The sequence below is a fragment of the Cygnus olor genome, chromosome 1, assembly GCF_009769625.2.
Source record: "Cygnus olor isolate bCygOlo1 chromosome 1, bCygOlo1.pri.v2, whole genome shotgun sequence".
NCBI classification, from domain to species: domain Eukaryota; kingdom Metazoa; phylum Chordata; class Aves; order Anseriformes; family Anatidae; genus Cygnus; species Cygnus olor.
Genome location: NC_049169.1, coordinates 112,151,639 through 112,168,613, shown reverse-complemented (window position 1 = coordinate 112,168,613; position 16,975 = coordinate 112,151,639). Strand labels below are relative to the sequence as shown.

Below are 16,975 nucleotides of genomic sequence, written 5' to 3'. Positions count from 1 at the left end.
GTCCTGATCTGAGAAACTTTATTTTTAGCTATCAGCTTTTCATTTAATGGCAATACCTTCTCTGAGGACATTTACTATTCAATAATAAGAAGGAGGATTTAATGAACTCCATCCCTTTTACAACCATTTTGGTTAAGGTCACCTCACTGTTCGTTGAGGTGCTGCTCTCCCCAGGCTGTGGCTGAGCACGGCTTGTCCCAGGTGCCACAAAAAGCGTGGGCAGCTGAGGTCACTTCTGTCAGCCCCAGGTCGGAAACAGAGAGGGCTTCAGCCCTGCTGCTGGCTGAGAAAGAATGGAAATTATGAGCTTAGCAATAGTACCTTATTTAAAGCAAGAGGAATGTGTGACGGCCTGATTTAAGGAGGGACAGTTTCACTCCGTGTCTAGCCTATTGTTACGAGTGGGAGGGAATTCAAAAAACTGAGCAGGCTTGTTTGCTTAGGAGGGAAAGAAAGAAATGCCTGAAGTAACGCAAATATGGAGTGTGGGGAGAAAATGTCCATGTATGCACAATTAAAGCGTGAGTGTATAAATGCAGACACAAACCCCAGGGCAGGAGAGGAGCAGGGGCAGGCAGGAGGCAGGCAGTGTCCTTCATTCAGCAGCTCCAGCAACAAGCCAGCCACCCTTCTGGAGGCACAAAATTTCTGCTCTCTGCATGTGTGTTTGGGTGCACTGAAACTTCTTAGGGGTGGAAGTTGTGTGGGTGGGGGAAGCAGGACCTCTACGGTCTAACAAATACCCTCTTCAGGGATGGCAGCAGAAGCAGATTTTTGCTCTCTTGCCAGTCCAGGAGCCAGTGGTGTGTAGTAAAAATGTTTCATGGCCCTTAGGAAGCCACCACGTTATGTGGGTGTACCTTTTGCAATCACGACTGTCAGTCCGTTCCATGCACAAACCGCTGTGGGGACCCACATCCTTTTCTTGTGCCTTCTGCTGAACCGGCACTGCTGGTGCATTTCTGCCTCCCTCTTTCTTTTATGTCTGCACAAAACAAAAACTAGCCAAAAAAACCCCAACCATGCATGCACAAGAAGCCAACAACAAACAAAAACTAGGCCAACGTGCTAAGGAGCTGGGTTTTAAGGCTGATGGTATAAATATTGAGAATCATCAAGCCATTTATTTCAGGGGACTGGCGCAAAACTCTTGGGCTACGTTTCAGTATCGCTCTCCCAATGCTGCCTTTGACCACTAGCCACGCGAACCGTTAGTTTACGTGTTCTTCATTTCTGCCTTTTTCAGCAGCCTTGGGCTCATGTCTCCAGACCGCTGGCAATAAAAGTTGGAGCGCAGCGCTGACAGCATATCTACCACAACTAATCTCTTTCCGCACGTGTTCAAGGTTCGCTTTCAGTAATGTCATTAGGTGGAGCTGCAGCCTCTGGCACTTCTTGGAAGCTCCGTCTCTGTCATTCATTAAACGCACTGAAGAGGGATGGTAACCTCAAGATAGATTAATTATCATCTTTGCCTCCAAGTATATCGTGCCCAAACTCTGTGAGAGGTTTTCTAGGTAATTAAAAGATGAGGTCCCTGCAATGAGGAAGTTGCAATTAAAACTCACGGTGCTGATATAGGAAAAGAAGAGGAGTTGCCTTGAAGAACAGAGCAGTAGAGTTCGCATTGAGCTTCATTTTGCTGTTCTCCTCCTCACCGTGTATTGCAGGCCCTGCTCTGAGGTAAGAAGTTAAGTGCTGATCAAGTAAATTTGCATAACTTGGGCCCATGGCAAGTTTAGTTATGCTTGCAGGTAGGCTTCTTCCATCCCACGCCAGCACAGCCAGCTCCTAACCCCCACCCATCACCGACCTGCATTCCTGCACCTGCAGGCAGCTGGGGACGCTCACTCCAGGTAGGTAATATCCAAGAGATGATTTTGTTTGAAATGGAGGAGAATTAGTTGGTAATTTTGGTAAAGATGGGATTTCTCGTCCATCAGTACTGCAGCCTGCTTTACAACTACCTGAAAGGAGGCTGCAGCAAGGAGGCTGTTGGTCTCTTTTTTCTCAGGTGACAAGTGATAAGACATAAGCAAAGGGTCTCCAACTGTGCCAGGGGAAGTTTAGGTTGGATATCGGAAAGAATCTCTTCCCAAAGAGAGTGGTCAAGCATTGGAGTGGGCTGCCCTGGGAAGTGCTGGCGACCCCATCCATGGAGGTATTTAAGAGATGTGTGGATGTGGCACTTAGTGACATGGTCTGGTAGGATGGTGGAACTTTTAGTGATCTTGCAGGTCTTTTCCAACCTAGATGACCCTGCGATGCTGCGCTTTTCCTCCAGACCGGAGAACAAAATGTCAGCATCTGTGTTAACACTGCTGGGTATGGCAGGGACAGGCACTGTGTAAGATGCTGTAGGGGATGGAAGTGGCCCAAGACATGCTGCAGAAGTGTTGCAATCCTAGAAAAATTTGTGGTCTCCATCTCATCGTTTGCAATGCCCTTGTGGTCCAGAGGCACTGCATTTACTGCATCAGTGGGCTCAGCACAAAGCTGAAATGTCCCAACAGAGGTATGCCTTGTTGATGCTACCTCTGTGTTTGTTTTCCCACAGACATTGTGGTTAGGGAAATGTGCAGATTTTTTTTAATGTGTTCTTAGTTTGTGCAGGTTGCTATTGTCTCTGATTTCAGCAAGGTACAGGGAATCATCTAACAGCGTGTGGTTCAGTGCAAGGAGTGCCTGCTGCAGCTGAGGGGCTGTACCAAGGGATGCATAGCTTGACACCAGTTTCTTACCAATTTTCCCTAAATGCCTGCTCTGACCACTGTAAGGCAAAATACTGGGTTAAAAGAAATGACCAGTTATGGCTGTTTTTATGTAGGAGCTGGTCAATGTTTCCTGGAAGAAATGATTCACAGCCTGTGCCTTTGCTTCAAGACATTCCAGATGCTGTGTGCCCTGTCAGATGTTCATGTCTTCTGAGTCAGCCCACACCCTTTTGCTTTTTCTCCTGTGAAATGTGTGGCAAAGTGAAGAGGAACCTGGCAGAAAGCGCTCCAGGTGGAGCAACACCACTCTCATGCTGCCTTTTTCTGTACTTTCTGTTCCTAAGTCCCAGGACTTTTGTTTCCTTCTACTTGGTTGTGATCACAGAAGAAAGATATCCCACGTATGCTCATGTACTAACCAAAGAATGATTTACTCTTTGGCTTATAAAGCTACAAACAAGTTGTTGCATAGCCCAAACAGCTACCTGATGTTCAGGGCTAGGTGGGATCCTTCCAAGCAAAGAAAAACTGGGTGTCGTTGTTTATGCTTGCTTTGTCTGGTTTAGGTTGCAAATATCGAAAGCTTTCCTCCTTGAACCGCAGAGGTGCTCAGCAGCAGGCAGTTTGCTTGCTCACTGTGCCCACATCGAGCTCCCCCTTCCCCCTCACCTCACAGCATGGGGGGAGCCCCACGTCTCTGCTTGCATTGGGGACACTTCTCTTGCAAACCACCAACCACCCTCATGAGGCTCTTCTGCTTTTCTGCTTCTGGTGAAGACCTCGGTTAGGCTGCCAGGGCGTACCTGGGGAAAGTGCGGCCAGCTGTGGGTCAGTGAACCAGAAACACAAAGCATCTCAGGGCTCCTGAAGGGCAGCAGTGTGTTCACACTGCCCACATCTGGTGTTTGGTCAAGGGATTAAAAAAAACACCATAGCGGGGAGATATGTGTGCCAGCTTCTGTGGAAAAGCTTATCTATACCTGCTGTAAAACACACATTTTCTTGAAAAGAAGAAAAGAAGAACAAAAGAATCAGGAATAGCACTGCCTTTGAAAGCCTTCCTTGATAATGCAGGCAAGGCTGGACCTTACATTACTTGCAAGTGCAGGAAGCTGTGGGTGGCATGTGTGAGGACATAGCTTCGATTATTTCATCTAAATGACTGGAAAGGTTTTTTGCTTTTTTGCTTCTCAGGATGCAAGGTTTCCCTTCCCCCATGACCTGGCTCCTTTTCTGAATGAGTGCATTTTTGAGAATGCCTTTCCTAGCACATGGAGGAGCCTCCTCTCACGAGCTTAACCTAGCAATTTAGTGCAAATTCTTGAGAGATTGGAAGGGGCGTTTGAACAGCTATTTCTTTCTGTACCATTAGAGAATCTTTGATCTTGCTTTCTTCTGGCAGCGCTGCCAGCAAAACTCATTTCTGAGCATAAAACATCTCTGCTTCTTGGTGTACGGGGAGACCTGTTGATAAAAGCGTGGGCATAAAATGCTCCCTGAGGTGGCTGGATTCAGAGGAGGAAAAGCCAAAGGTTCAATAGTGTCGTTGCTTAAGCAACATACTGCTAAAGGAGAACAATGCAAACCTGTCAGGTTTTCAATACTTCAAACATCAGGAGGATGAATAAGCCTCCAACAATGCACGGATTCTGTTGTGGCTTCTAAAAACCCTTCCAAAAATCCTTCCTCGTGGATCATTGCCGATACAAACCCTCCTCTGCCCACAGGTGTTTGGGTGTGCAAGAGCAGCTTTGCTTGGAGATCCTACCGTTAATGACTGGACTTTTGAATACTGGGGGGTCCAGAATGTAACCTTTGAGTTTTGCCACCTGATTGAGCCAGGATTGTGGTTTGCCAGGATTTTTCCCGACCCTGTCACGAAGTGGGATAAGCAGCAATGACCCCTGTCCAGTCATCTGCTCTCACTTCTACTTGGTACGTCCTGAAGCCTGCACTGGATGTGTGCACACCCTTCAGAGATGTGCCTTTTTTATTTCTTAACAAAGTCTGACATGAATTTCGACTTCTGTGCACTACAAAGGAGGAGAAAGTTTACAGTATTTTCCACTCACTAATTAGCATTAGCATGACACCGGCATCAAAGTATGGAGGTCTGCGGTGCTTTTCCACTGTGCTGTTTTATAGACACTTTGCTCATAATGGTTTATTTTTTATGAGTATATAGCTTTTGTACTTCTACCTGGTTTAACTGAGAACTTCAGACAGCATCTTTAAATCCTCCCTCAAAATGCCTGAAGTGCTATTTAGCTATACTTTGCTCAAATTAATCCTTCATTTTGAAAGATGTCTGTAGCTTCACTTGCTTTATACCTTCACAGCAAACAAGCACCTCATTCTGGGTAGACAACCTGAGGAAGAAGATGTGGAGAGCCTCTTGCACACATGGCTCCTCCTGGCTGCACCTGGGACCTCCCTGCTCTCCCCCTGCCCTTCCTTGACAGCGGTTGAGGAGAGAAGGGCTTTTGGGGCTGTGATCCCAAACAAAGCAGTCACCCGGGTGAGCACGGGACCCTGAGGTGCCCAGCCTTGCCTGCTGGCTTCCCGAGGAGATCCGAGGAGCATACCAGAGCGGGCCAGCAGACTGGGTGCTGGGGACAAGAGGCCTGTGTTTGGGATGGAGAGTGCCCTCCCTCCTCTGCCTGAGTCCAGCCGGCGTTTGCAGGGCATGTCGAATACAGGCTGGAAGGGATCATGCTTCTCAAAACGTGGTTTTGATCACTCGCCTTTAGCTTGCTGGCAGTGATGCTGAGGTTACAGGGGTTATATCGGAAATGAGAGATAAGGGTTTGATTGCATCCTCATGAGGCTGCTAACCATATCACCCACTTTCCAGGGCAGCGCCCCACAGGCTGCCCGGGGTGTGCCTGCATGGCTCTAAGGCTTCTCTGATTCAATGAACAAAACGAGGAAAATGGCTTTTTTTTCCCCCTCTTTCTGGGCAAGGAGAGACTCATCTGGGGCCTCCCACACTCTTAGGACCTTGTCCCGTGCATGTGGGGTCAAATAGGCGTGCTCGCTTTCTGCAGGGCGGCTGCAGGTTGGCAGCAGCAGGGCACCAATGTGATGCTGGTTGGTCCCGGGGGGATGTGAGCCCCTGCTGGGGCATCTGAGCACCTTGAGAAGGCCAGTATTTTAATGAGCAAATATTCTGAGGGAGGCAGAAGTGAGCAATTTCTATGGAGGAACTACGTGGAGTTGTTGTTCTCTGTCTCAAAGATGCAGAGGGAAAAGGATGTAGAGGGAAACAGAGAACTCCTATGTAAATGGCATTTCCACACATGCAAACAACATTTTTAAAACATCTTTTCACAGGACCGAGCATTTGTAGGGGAGCCTGGTGGGTAAAGGAAAAAAAAATCCTCTGGTTTTTATTTACCCGACTCAACCTATTTGAGGACAAATTATTCACAGTTTGTTTAAAAAGAAAAAGAATTAAATATTTGGTAAGCAACGTGCCCTGCTGCTGGATGCCAGCGCTGCCAGTGGCTGTTGAGATGCTACCAGCTGTTTGCCCAGCACCGAGCAGGGACAAGATGCAGATTGCCCAAAATGTTGTCATTGGAAAGGGGTAGGAACTGCCACACAGGTCCTGCTGGAGCTGATGGCCACAGCCTGCTCTCGGGAGACATAATCTGGAGTGTACGTGAATTTGTAGCTGACTTGTAGCACTTGGTGTATGGTCGGAAGAGCAAACTGCAGCATTGGTCACCACTAAACTGAATTTTCCCTGTCTGGTCATTAAAGCAATGATTGCTTGCTGATTGGGGATGACTCATCTGAATGATCACCATAAAAATGTAATGCTCCAGCCTCTGTGCCTCTACTGGCATCCAGGAATTACTCTTCAGTGCAAGGGAATTGAATTCATCCTTGTTGTGGGGGTTGGAAGTTTCTCCATCCAGTGTCTTTTCCAAATGCTGCAGGTGTCAGCACATTTTTAATATAACATTGTGGGGTTTTATGGTCTAAATTGCGTTTCGTTGGCAGGCTGCAAATTGCAAGCCTACTTCTGCAGCTGGTGTAAAACCACGCTTTGCTGCAGCTGCACTGCTTGGCACTGACTGCGGATCTGACCTGCGGCACTGCTCCTGCTTCTGCAGCCAAGTGCAGCTCTGCGTTGCTGCTGTGTGATAGCAGAGGTCGTGCACACGTGGGGCAGCAGGTGGTCCACGGCCTGGTTTTTGGGAGTTGGACGCGTTTGAGTTAGTGCTGGGATAGCAGCGATTGAATTAGTGTCGCTCTCTTGGCCAGGTTCGCTAAATGTTACGTGCAATTCTGGTACTTTATTTGTTGACTTTACAATCTAGCTTCATTTACAGAAAGCTCATGCTGTGGTTTTCCTGGAAACCCATCCTTTGCAAGATGGATGTATCACCCCCATTCAGAGTCACATTTGGGCTGAACCAAAGGTTTTCCCAAAGGGGCCAGCCAAGACCCAATGGAGACATTTGGTGGGAAGATCTTCCAGGGACAGGGGATGGAGCTGGAGCCCCGGTTGTTCTCCCCTCCTCTCGGCCAGCCATGAGGAAGCAGAGGTGAGCTGAGCCCAGCTCAGGTCATTGCAGGACCAGAGGAGATCAAAGGCACCTTCTGAGTTACTTTTCTTTGCCATTTCATTTCTGCTCAGGGCCTTGACAGGCAGGCCAGAAACACTCTGAACATTAGTTTGCACAGCTTCCCAGTGATTTCCCCTGGTTTTGAGGGATTAACAAAGTACATATGGGAAACTGCCAAAGATAATGATCACCGGGACAGCAATAAGTTAGACTTTCTCTCTTAATGTGAGAGAGCCACAGCAGCAACCTTTCTAAGAGCGAAGAGTCGTTGAAAGAATAAATTATTTTCTCTACTTCCCATACCTTCTTCAGCCTTTCTTTCCTCAAAACAACACTGAGACCAATTTATAAAATTTCCCTGCCACCACCAGAAAGATGGATTCAGGAGATCTGCAACCTCCTGTGCTTGTGGTATGTCCTTTATCACCTTCCGGAGCCAACCTGCGTTCACTTTCTGACAGATCCAGTCACTCCACATGTCATCATTACGGTGAAGAAAATGAAACCTATGGCTATTGATAGATCCAGGAGGGCAAAGGAACTTCTTGCCCGGAGTGGTGTTGTGGCTTTGAGCCTAGCCTTTGTATACTGCCTTTGTTACGTTAAAAAAAGTAATCTCCCTGTCAGGTCCAACCAAAGTCAAATAGAAGTTATGTGGATGTGACTTTAAAAAACAATGAACTAATGGAGTTGGTCTTGTGAAACAAAGACATAGTCCTCCTCTCCATTGTAGCAGAGCCATGGTTTGATGGAGGAAGTGAGATCCCACACAGACCTTTAGATCTCTCGAGAGCAGCCCTTGTGTTGGCTCGCTGAGCCCCACACACCCATGAGGTCCCTTTCCCAGTGAGAGCGTGTTCACATGTTTTAGCTTGGGTTTGGCAGATGCTGTCCCAGCACGGACCAGTCGCTCTCGACGGCCTCTCGTCCTTCGTGCCAGCAAGGGAAATAACAAGGAATCGGGCTGCTGTTGCTCAGCCTTGGCTCAAAATGCCTCCCCTGCATCCCAGCAGCTTCCTCTCCAAAAGGAAGGTCACGGCTGCCAGCCCATGCTGAGACATTCTCTTTCCCAACACATTCCTGGTTGTTCGGCCACGGGAAGAGGAAGTGAAGTGATCTAATTTTCTCCCAAATTTCCCCCATGAAGAGGAAGCAGGGCCCGACTGCTTGCTCCCTGCTGTCACCGATGATGCGCGCTCTCCTCTTCCTGCCCCATCTCCTTCTGGACCCTCTCCAGTTTGGGGTGCAGGTTTCCGTGCCCTCACACCAACCAGGAGCCGAGTGGGGCACAGGCAGGACCCTGCCCTCACCAGCCGCAGACACAGTGCCCTAACCCTATTTTCAATCCTTCTGCATGGCCAGAGGATTTGACCAATTTGTTTATTGAGCAGCACACTGCTTCCCTAATTAGCCACTGCCCACCCTTACAGCATCTCCTTTTAACAGCCTGCTCCTTCAGTGGGACACAGCAGTACCCCAGGCAGTGAAAGCATAGGCTACATCCCTCACCCCTCTAAGAACAATGAATGAAGCTGCTGAAAGCAGATGTACAGCCCTGGGGAAGCTGGGTCTGTGCTATCCCACACCACCAGCACCCTCCGCATGTGTTTAAATTCATCTGCCTTACAAAGCTAACAAATTCACTTTATAGCTTCCAAGTGTGCATTAATGAACCTCCCTTTGGCACTTCCCGAATGGAAAGCAGCTCTTTTTGGGTGATGGGTGGGGGTCAGACGATGCCCCTTGGAGCAAGCTGTTTGTGCTGGGCTGAAGGTGCAGCCCTGGAAATGCCTCCCCTTGTGCTGCCTCCCCTGCGCCCCTCAGCAGCACCCACCAGGGCTGGGTCCCCCCCGCAGGTGCCCCCCAGCACCTCCCAGCCCAGCACCCTTGGCCAGGCTGGTGCCCGCACCCTGCAGCAGGAGGCCGGCTCCCAGCACCCACGCCACGGGCTCCTGCCCTCCCCCAGCCTGGTGAGCCCGGGTGTTTTCCTGTTCGCCTCTTACCTTTTGCACTGATCCCGGGGACGACGGGGACAGTGACGGCTGGGCTGCTGTCCCTGCAGGAGCCAGGAGCCAGCCTCTGCCTGGAGACACCCCGGAGGCACCAGCCCAAGGGCTTCCCAGGGCTCACACCTTCCGCCTTCTCCTTCCCCACGAGGGCTGGAGCCCTGCACCCAGCTGAGCTGAGCTGCCAGGTCTGTACCGGGCTGGGGACTAGAGCACAGGGTGGTGGAAAGCAGAGAGGCTCCAAGAGGCACGCCACAGGGCTGAGCTGATGGAGAAGAAGGGGCAGCAGGGGTTTTGCCTGCCGGTTTTTGTTTGCTGTTACAGCCGTGCCAGTGTTTGCCTGCTCTGCTGGGCTGGGTGTGAGCCCAGGGCAGCCGCATCTGGGAGGATAAACCTCACTGCTTGTTGTTTGGGGTGGATGCTGGGTTTTCCACCTCAGAATAGTGTGGTATGTACACAGTCCGTGTAAGGGGTCTGGGCTTCTACGTGGTGCTTTAGGAAAGAGATGATTGCACCCACCACGTGAGTGTTGCATTTTAGGGTGATGCTTTTTGAAGTGACGCTTTTTGAAGTGCATTTAGAAGTGCATTAAAGCGCATTTAGGAGTGGTGCTCAGGCAGGTAGAGATGGGTGGCCTGAGGACTGGTCCAGAGAGGCTACAGAGGTATTAGAGAAAGCTGGGGGTTGCGGAAGGTGTGTGCATCTTGTGGATACCTGCAAATCCATCTTCACAACCCTGCCTGCTCTGTTGTACCATCTCAGTGGTACAACACTCGCAGTGTCCCGGATGCTGCGCTCTTGCACTGATTTCCAGGAGCTGGAGGGAGGAAATGGGTCTCTCTCTTGTGCAATGCTCTGGCCTCCAGAAAGTTAGTTGTCTGACCTACCCATCCCTGTAATGAACAGGCAGGGAAATGAGCCGGGGAGGTCAGTAAATCCATTGTTTTATAATGTTGGAGAAGCTTTATAATTGCTTTACAGTGCTGGGAGGTGGGCAACGTGCTGTGCTAACTTTTGCTGCTGGTGTAGCACAGGCTTTTCTGTGCATTATCAGCTCCTGACAAGCTGCTTCTGCAGTATATTTTAAAGGTAGATGTGCCTCTGGAGTCCCTTGGTTAGTGATGTTCTTGACAGCAAGGGGAGAGAGACTGCTGAAGACATTTGCTTGGTACGAATTAAAATAGAGGTCTTTTGATTTATGAGAGCTGAGGAAACAGTAATGGGAGAAGAGCATCTGCCATATAACATCCACCTCTGTCTGCGTAAGAAATATCACATTTTAACCTTGGCAGGGAAGAGAATTACCACTAGCCAAAGCAAATCCGCTTGCCCACATAGTGTTGGAGGACAAAATTCCCACTGGGCTGAGTCACGTCACCGAGGTACACGACATGACAGAAAACCACCTCTTTACTTTTTAAGCCCTAGCAGTCCACTGGGGCCCACCGAAGCTCAGCTGCTGGGAGCCAGCCCCAGGTGAAGCGGAGGGGGCTGCAGCTGGTATCCCCGGGCTCCAGCTGGGCTGGGAGCACCCCATCCACGTGCAGAGGCAGCCGGGCTGGGGCAGCAGGCTGCAGCCTGCCTTTCAGCACGCAGACCCGCTCTCTTCTGCCTTTGTTGGGAGCCGCCCAGGTGCAAGTCAGTTCTGATGTTTACAACGTAGACAGAAGCGATAATAAGCGCCAGATGCTCAGCAGCTGCTAATTGCTCTGCTTGAACTCCAGTGTCAGTCTGCAGCTCTGCAGTGGCACCCCCGTCAGTACGCCACCTCCTCAGCAGCGGGGACACGACTGCCACAGCTCCAGCTGCTCGTCTGTGAGCACTTGGATGTTCAAGAGATCAAGATGTGGGAGTCAGTCTGTCGTAGCATCGTCATACTGCAGAGATGTGGCCTTGGTTGTGCCTGGGGACAGCCCCTGAGCTGGCAGGGAGATGTGACGTGAGTGGGGCCTTCCCACACTTACCCACACACCTCCATCCTCTGGTTGTACAGCATGTCCTGCTTCGTGGCTCCGGGGGTAGCTGGGTCTTCCTGGGGCTCAGCCATCTCATCCCTCCACCACAAGCAGCCTTTTAAGCCAAAGGGCCTTGGTGCAAGACCTCTGAGAGGTCTCCATTCCCTTCTCTCTCCTGTGCCCTACAGCTCTTGCCCAAGCCAAAGGTATTTGGGCAAGCAGCAGGTACTCCTGTAGGAAGGGTGGGAGGTGCTGAGGAGATGACCAGCTTGAACAGACTCTGGTGTGCTTGGGCATGAGCAGAGTGGGACTTGATCTTCTCTACACTTGGGGCCTTTTGGGGTGTCTGAGGGAAGGTGGCGATGGATTAGGGATGTTCTTTTTTTTCCCCACTGATGAAGCCTCACGGCTGCAAGTAACAGCCCACCTCTGTGTAAGTAAATCCCCGGGGAAACCTTTGCATAGAACCACAGCCAGGCTAAAGGCATGCCAAGTCATACCAGCCAGCAGACAAAGAAAGCAAACACTGTCCTAGGATCCTCCGATTTTCACTGAAATTGGATTGAATGCATCGTTGTACACCTGCTGAGAACCTGTTCATTTATAAGCAGTATTTTAAAATGCTTTGGAAGGGGCAATGAAGCTACCTTCAGATACTTTTCCTTCTTCCACTGATTGTAGAAACTGCAGGCCATCCCCATCTAGCCAGGGACATTTATGGTGTAGACCTGTCTCCTAGACCCCTGCTTTTGGTCACTCCTCAAATCCAGAAACTTGCCTTTGGCATCTTGCCTGATGTCCTAAACCCACCCTCTCCATGGAGATGTGACTGGGAGCAGGTATCTCTCCATCTCCCACCATCTGCGCTGCTGAGAAACTTGGGATTTGGACAGAAACTTGCACTTAGCCCTCCACTTTTGCTTTGGAGGTATATATATGACCTGTATTCAGTGTAATGAATGGAAAAGCAGCAATGCACCTGGGAGCAGGATGTGGCTCAGGCTGTTATAAACCTTAGGGAATTCCCTCTGAATCGCTGCCCAGTGAAAAAGTTGCTGAACTGTTAACATGTTTGCTCCGGGCAGTTTTTAACACCAGATAGTGAACTGCCACTGCTCGGTACTTGTCCCCCCAGGCAGATAGGAGAGGTGGCCCCCTGCCACTCACTGAAACCTCCCATTGGGTGATGTTGGATGGGGACCACCAACCCAGATGGATTACAGGGGTGCAAACCAGCTCTGACAGATTTTGGGGTAGGCACAGTTTTCACAATTTTATTCAGAGAAACTCAAAGGAGCCACACAAGGGGACTGGGACAGTGATGGTGATTTGTAGCTCATCAATATACACCTGGGGAGAGTGTAGAACACAGATTTTGGGGGTCAGTGAGATGTGACCATCTGTTATGGGATAGACCAGTGACACAAGCAGCTCTTCTCAGTCCTGTGTAGTACAGCTCTAAACCAGTCCCAGAATGGATTTCAGTGGAGTTGAACAAGGCTCGTGCAGTGACGGGTGAGGCCTTCAGGCTTGCTGAAATTTCAGGAGGAGCCTTTCTCCTTGGGAACCAGAGTGTGCCTCTTCCCCTGCTTCACCTCTCCTGTTATCACTGTCCGCTGTGGTTATGGAGATGGGGCCGGTCCTGCGCAGGCAAAGTTATTGCAACGAGTTGTTAGCAGTTTTCCATTTTACAGTGTTGACACGTTCTACACAGATAGGAGGAGTAATCTCAGATAAAGGTTTAAGCTTCTTTTTCTCTTCCCTTCCCTGTTAAAGGATCTGAAAGCAGCTGTGAAATGTGAATAGATTTTAACTATTGAGCTCAAGCTGCCAAGATGTTATTTCCTGTAGCTTTGACTCATGCAACTGAAGAAATGAGTTGGATCAGAATATTGTTCTGTATGGGGGATTTTGTCTCCCTTTGCCACCCCCAGGCTCAGCTCTATTTAAAACCAAAATACCAAGCCATATTCCACTGTGTGCTCATTTTTCCTGCTGGCGAGGCACCTCATGGCAGGAACTGCTTGGAGTGGTGTGAATCTGAGCCCGCAGAAGCCTCACCTGGGCTCCCTGCGGTCACCCACTCACCAAGGGAAGGAGTCTGACTTCAGCTGGTGTGGGCTGATGCCACTCATATCCCCCAGGATTGCATGCCGAGGAGAGCAGAGCTTTCACCACAGAACATACATATCATCCTGAGCTGGGCGTCTGATTTTCAATGAGACCCAGCTGCAAATCCATGACCACACAGCTCAGAGGTCTCGTAAAATATTTCAGACAAATCTGGAGCTAAAATCAGCATAGGCAGTTGCATTAGCAGTTAATTTATACAATTGTTTGGTCATATTCATGTCTGAATTGATGGCATACTTCATTTGGTCACAGCAACACAGAACACAGTAAATTACTACTCTCCATGTGAACGACAGGAGGTCACAGGACCAGTGTCCCTTTCTCGCTTCCTCTAACTCTGCATCTTCTTCAATTTATGCTATTGCAAGGTTCAGACAATTCAGAGAAGCCTCCAGACACATCATATCCACTGCAGTGTCATTACCGGCAGCTGGAGGCTGTGTGCACAGCAAAACTCCCCCTTGCACAGAGGTCCTGCACAACATCTTTGCATCATTAATGTTGGGTGTAATTGCTGCCTGGGTCTTTTGGTGGCTTTCTGCCCGAGGGTTCATTTCGTTCTTGATGTATTATAAATGAATATAATATAGTACTTCTTTAAAAAAAAAAAAAAAAAAAAAAAAGAAACAAAAAGGGTAGGCATGCTGGAGAAGCTTTTGCTAGCATGCTGGCCTGCTGTCACAGATTTAAAACAGTAGAAAGCACTGACAGCCATCTTACGTTATTACAAGACTGCTGTCACAGAAGTCACCTTGAATAACAGTACCTTATTCAGACATGCTAAGGGCGAAAGCAGAAAGAAACTGTTGTCTTAATTTTCTAGGGATATTTAAATTAAGCATTGTAGTGAGATTGTCAGTCATGTTACCTGGCTGCTGAGGCTTTGGGACTGCAGTGCTGATAGGGCTGCTCTTGTTAAAAGATTCACAGCTGGCATTGAAATGGAAAAAGGACCCACAGAGTGCCATGGCTAGGAGGCTTCGAGTGTCCAGGTGCCTCTTGGTGTAACCATCTCCTGACAAATTCCTGATCCGCAGCGATGCCGGTGGAAGTCCTCCTAACCTGCCAATGACACAGAGGTTGCACAGCAATTTGGTTTGGAGGAGAAAGCCATGAACTACCTGGGGGAAGCCTGTCTGCCCGTGAGAGGGAGGACAGAGGGAGATGCTTTTCCTTTCCAGTCAGCAACAGCCACTGCTGGGCAAGCAGTTGCTACATACTCCCTGTGCACCCCTTTCCTTGGCCAAATGGGGAATTGCATTAAATAAGGTTGGGATATATTTCTGTCAGGTGTTTGTTTGCTCAGTCTTTGCATGGTGTATGTGCTTATGAGGGCTGCAGAAGAAAGGCAAGGCTCCTCAGTGGGGTTGGACATGATGTGCTCGCTGCGGGTACTCAACTATTTCCACTGCAGATCAGGGACAGAGGTTTTGTTTCCAGATTCAATCCTTAAGCTGCAGGTAGAGGAGAGAGGGCCGAAGGAAGCCACGATAACAATCTTCAAAGCCAGAAGCAGTTGCTGCGGTGTGGGAGTGAGACACTCCTCACGCCTGTAGGCCTCAGGGAAGAAGTCATGGGCTGTAAGGGCAAGTGGGTAGGCCTGGGCTGGGGGCCTGGGTGAGCGGCCAGCTGCTGGGGTGGAGAAGCACTGCAGCAGTGTCTGTGGAGACTGAGGACATCACACTGTGGAGGGTTTCTAAGACAAATATTTGCAAGGGATGGACTCGTCCTCGCTGGCCTTGCTTGGCAGCAGGAGGTGAATGGGACCTCGCAGCCCCCCCCAGCCATCCGGCCTCTGTGTGTGCCCTCAGACAGCTTCCTTGGGGGGGGAGCCAGTAAGGGACACAGAGGAAACGATGTCTTGGCTGATGGCATGTCCCTGGTTGTCTTCTTTTCTAGAAAAGCTACAACTAAGAAGGAAAGAAGCGCGAAGGACAGAAGAAAAAAAGATGTTGGTGCTGTCTAACAACACAGCCCTGAGCTCCCTCCTCTCCAAGCTGCTTCAAGACCAACTGGAGCAGACCAATAGCTCTGCCCCATCTCAGGTTGACAGTGCCAGCGGCAGCCTTGAAATCATCTATGTGCTGATGATGGTTGGCCTCTTCGGCTTCTTCACAGTGGGAGTCATGGTGACCAACATCCGCGCCAGGAGGCTGGAGGACTCCCGCGACCCCTACAACATGTACATCGCAACAGACATTTGGCACAAGAAGGACCAGGAGTATTTTCAAGCCAAGCTCATAGAAAATTACAAGCTCTGCTGTGTCTTTGAAAACCAGCTGGCCGTGGAGCAGCCGAGCGCGCAGATTCCCGAGGTGAAGTCTTCCTAGCAAAACGGGAGAAAGGACTGAACTTTCCATGAGGACAACCCAAGCAATACCTGCTATGAACCAGGCTAGCTGCCTTCCCATCTGCAGAGCCACAGGTGCTGGCCTAGGTTAGGTTGATCAATTGTGAACTCACGGTGAAGCTGATGGGTTTGCGATGGACCTAGTGCTGCAAAAGTGTTTGACCACCTCCTTAGAGCCACTGTAAGGTCAACGAAGAAGGGACACAGCCGATAGGAGTATTGTGGGCTCATCAGCTTCACCTAATGAAAAATGTAAATGTTGGTGTTGCCAGCAGGAATGCTTGCAGTAGTCAGTGTAATTAAAACCAATTTGGATGAAACGCAAGCTAGAGACTTTAACAGCCAAGTATGGCGTAGGCAATTATTTTCAAGTGCGACCATTGTCTTCCAGGAAGAAGTAGCAGAAATATTTCCTTTGTATTTTTGTCCAGAGTAGAATAATCATTATATGCATTGTACACTGTTGTGGATGACCCGTGTCTCTGAGAATCATTCGCATCTTTGAGATAAAATTTTAGAAAAAGATTTCCTTTTTTTTTTTTTTTTTTGCTAAAAACAATTTCTGTGGAATAATGCAGACTTCAGAGGGAATTTTGTAGTGACTGTCCCTACTTCCCATCAGGTCCCCCAGAGCAGCCTTGCAGACTACTTGTGTTTTTCCTGCTCTTGAATTGAGGTTGGTCTTAGCAGCAATATCCACCCTTGTACAAGGACTCAGTAACATACAGGCTCAAGCGTCTCGATCACATTTAATTATTGCACAAGACCTAGGTACTAGCCCTTGGTTGGAAAGTGAATTTCCACACTGTGAAAAGTAGTTTCCCCAAATCTCTGCTATTTAATCACTGGTGCAGCTTATGTGACTGCTTCACTTGAAACCTGTGAGACATTCCTCTAGCTCCCTAGATCAGCCCCCACTCAGCAGAGCTGTTTATTTCTTGCAGTATCTGACGTGAGGTCCGTGCCAGGGAGGTTTTCCTGCCCATGGCCTCCACACACCCTCCTTTCATGGGCCATGTCCACAGAGCTGCAGGGGGAAGGCAGCAGATGAACTCAACTGCTGTGGCAGCAGGTATCAGCTGTCTCTGCTAAAAGGCAGAAATACATCTCCCCTGGACATTGTGTTGCTCAAAATAGCAACCCAGCCAGCTTGAAGCCTGTTTTCTTGTTTGGGATCAAAGAAGCAATGGTCTGGGCTGGAGGGGACTTTTATTTCTGCTCTGTAGACACACATGCCATT

General features: G+C 49.3%; 1 protein-coding gene across 1 annotated transcript; it reads left to right on the top strand.

The window, feature by feature from the left end:
- The first annotated feature begins 545 nt into the window (after nt 1-545).
- On the top strand, nt 546-16,250 carry KCNE1 (potassium voltage-gated channel subfamily E regulatory subunit 1). Its single transcript, XM_040545373.1, has 3 exons — nt 546-661; nt 1,247-1,683; nt 15,285-16,250. Exon 3 carries the CDS (start codon nt 15,335-15,337, stop codon nt 15,713-15,715), a length of 381 nt encoding a protein of 126 aa, XP_040401307.1. The 5' UTR covers nt 546-661; nt 1,247-1,683; nt 15,285-15,334; the 3' UTR covers nt 15,716-16,250.
- The last annotated feature ends 725 nt before the right edge of the window (nt 16,251-16,975 follow it).